The sequence below is a fragment of the Marmota flaviventris genome, chromosome 9, assembly GCF_047511675.1.
Source record: "Marmota flaviventris isolate mMarFla1 chromosome 9, mMarFla1.hap1, whole genome shotgun sequence".
In the NCBI taxonomy this organism is placed as follows: Eukaryota; Metazoa; Chordata; class Mammalia; order Rodentia; family Sciuridae; genus Marmota; species Marmota flaviventris.
This window is the reverse complement of record NC_092506.1, coordinates 18,412,797-18,416,000: the sequence shown is the minus strand read 5'-3', so window position 1 is coordinate 18,416,000 and position 3,204 is coordinate 18,412,797. Positions and strand designations below refer to the sequence as shown.

Here is a 3,204-nt window from a genome sequence, read left to right as displayed (position 1 = left end):
ATGGTGCAAAACCTAAGATACATAAATTTGGTTAAATTTGTTCTTTTGGGGATTTCACAGAATCCTGCTATTCAGAAAATATTCTTTGTTGTGTTTTTGTTGGTCTGCATTGCAACTGTTGGAGGCAACGAGCTGATTATAGTGACCATCCTCTGTAGCCCTGCACTGCTGGGCTGCCCCATGTACTTCTTCTTGGCTGTCCTGTCCTTCCTGGATGCCTGCTTCTCCTCTGTCATCACACAAAAGATGGTTGTGGGTTTCCTGTATGAGAGGAAATCCATCTCTTATAAAGAATGCATAAAGCAAGTGTTTGCTGATCACATTTTTACTGAGGTAGAGATGATTGTCCTCACAACAATGGCCTATGACCACTATGTGGCCATTTGCAAGCCCTTGCACTACTCTTCCATCATTAACTGGAGGCTCTGTGTCATTCTAGTGGGGGTGTCCTCGACAGGGGGCTTCTTGAATTCCATTATGCAGATTCTCATTACATTCCAGGTGCCCTTCTGGGGGCCGAACATCATTGATCACTTCATGTGTGACCTGTACCCATTACTGGAGCTGGCCTGCACTGAAACTCGTGTCCTAGGCCTTCTGGTGATCTCCAACAGTGGGTTAATCTGCATCATCAACTTCTGCTTGTTGCTGGTCTCCTATGGCATCATCTTGTTCTCCCTGAGAACTCACAGTGTTGAAGGGAGAGGGAAAGTTCTGTCCACCTGTGGATCTCACATTGCTGTTGTGGTTTTGTTCTTTGTCCTCTGCATATTTATATATGCAAGACCTCATTCTTCCTTCCCCTTTGACAAAATGGTGGCAATATTTTACACCGTCCTGACTCCCGTGCTCAGTCCTTTGATTTATACTTTGAGGAATAAGGAAGTGAAAAATGCCATGAGGAAAGTGCAGAAGAGACTAGTGGTGGTTTCCCATGAAAAATGAAACATTAGAGTTTACCAAAAAGGGTAAAAAATAAAGAAATCAATATGGTATTAGACCAAAATTTTATGCAACACTTATTGTCTATGAAGTAAAAAAGCAATTCTACAAAAATGGAAATACCCATTGGGTCAGAGATATTTTTACTTTCACAGCAGATATCTACTCTAGTTGGCAATTAAATATCCCAATAGGTAAATTAAGAAGAATTCAATTTTATCCACATATTGACTCTAATAATCAATAAAAGAATAGATAGAAAAATTATCTGTTAGATTGTTGGCCATTAATTGTGTAATTTCAAGAAAATATGTGGAGGATAGACAGAGATGTTAAATATTCAGGAAACAAACAGAGTGTATTTTAAATTAAAAATATTTACTGTTTATTATTATTACTACTTTTTGCAGTGCTGTTGAACAAACCCAGGGTCCCATGAACTCCAGTCAAGCACTCTGCTGATGAACTATGACCCCAGTGAACACAGGGAATCTTTTTTCCCCATTGACACTTTTTTTTCTTTTCTCTTGTTCTATAGGTTTGTTTTATGTATAATGTGAAGATTCATTTTGACATAACTTAAAAAGCACAGAATATAATTTTCTCTATTTCTTTCTCCAGTATTGCTCCTTTCTCTCCTCTCTGCCCTCCACATGTTCCTTTCATTCTACTGATCCTTATGCTATTTACTTTTAGTTATTTTTGTTTTCAAATTAGGGTCTTTTGGATGTACATGGTGGTGAGATTCACTATCGCATATTTATACATCTACATAAGAAAATTATGTCAGATTCATTCCTCTGTTATTCCCTTATATCATCATTTCTCCCTCCTTCTCAGTCCCCTTCATCTAATTCCTGGGTCTTTCTTCTATTTTAATGGAATCTCTCACTGTTATCCCTTTCTCTTTCTCTGTATTTTTTTTCTCTGTTATTTTGTACTAGTTTCTGCATATTTAAGAAATCACTAAACCCTTGGTTTTCTGTGTCTGATTTATTTTACTTTGCAAGACACTTAAGTCTCTAGATTCTCAGTTGAGTTCTACCAGACCATCAATGAAGAACTTACACCAATACGCCTCAACTTATTCCATGAAACAGAAAAGAAGGGAACACTTCCAAACTCATTCCATGAAGATAGTATCACCCTGATACCAAAACCATACAAAGACACTTCAAGGGAAAAGAACTTTAGATCAAGATCCCTGATAAACATAGATGTAAAATTCTCAATAACATACTGGCAAACCATATATAAAAACATAGTAAAAAGATAGTGCACCATGTTCAAACAGGGTTCATTCCAGGGATAGAAGGTTAGTTCAACATATGGAAATCAATAAATGTAATTCACCAATTCACTAGACATAAACAGAAGAATCACACAATTATTTAATAGATGCAGAAAAAGCATTTAAAAAATTGTCTTTCATTCACGCTCAAAACACTAGAGAAATGAGGGATAGTAGGAACACTCTTCAATATGTAAAATGGTATCTATATGAAACCCAAGGCCAACATAATTCTACATGGAGAAAAATTGAAAGCATTCCCTCTAAGAACTGGAACAAGACAGGGATGCCCTCTTTCACCACTTCTATTTAACATTGTTCTTGGACCTGAGCCAAAACAATTAGAACAAGGAAATAAAAGGGATACAAACAGGAAAATAGAGCTCCATCTGTAGAGAGAAGTGACTGAGATTGGGGGTCTGTGATGGCCTTGTGACTGTGGAGTGCCAGGTGCTTGGGAACATTTCTATGCAAGGGCACAGGATGCCTAGCTGTTATGGTAAAGCCCTGCCTGAGGAGGCTCTGTGCAAAAGTTTTATCAGCTTCAACACTGTCAGACACATATCTCCCAAGGATATTGGAATTCTCATGCTAGAAAACTGCAATGCTTCACCAGCTCTACTTACTCCTGAGCCTGCCCACTAATAGTAACTTTAAACAATGGACCTCCTTGAGTGCTACACAAAGCTCCTAAAGTTGAACACTGCAACTGTGGAACAGCTAGTTCTGTAACTTTCCTGAGTACAAAGATGTTTCTAGTTTCTAGTTGTGTAAGTTACTAGTTGTGTAACTTTCCAAAGTACAAAGAATAATGCTTGCATGGTCTTTAACCTGATAATAAGATATACATAAATAAAGATTGCTGGTATAACTCTTTAGATCTGCTTCTCCATCAAACAACAACACTCCACCCAATCCCAACTTTATCTTGTGTGTGTGTTTCTTTATCTTATAATCCCTCATTGCCCCTC

General features: G+C 37.8%; 1 protein-coding gene across 1 annotated transcript; it reads left to right on the top strand.

Annotated features, from left to right (window-relative positions):
• On the top strand, positions 1-945 carry LOC114093548 (olfactory receptor 4C15-like). Its single transcript, XM_027936341.2, has one exon. It carries the CDS (start codon positions 1-3, stop codon positions 943-945), a length of 945 nt encoding a protein of 314 aa, XP_027792142.2.
• Positions 946-3,204: the final 2,259 nt, after the last annotated feature.

Excerpts from the sequence above, each read along its gene's own strand:
- LOC114093548 (XM_027936341.2), top strand. The coding sequence starts at position 1 with ATGGTGCAAAACCTAAGATACATAAATTTGGTTAAATTTGTTCTTTTG.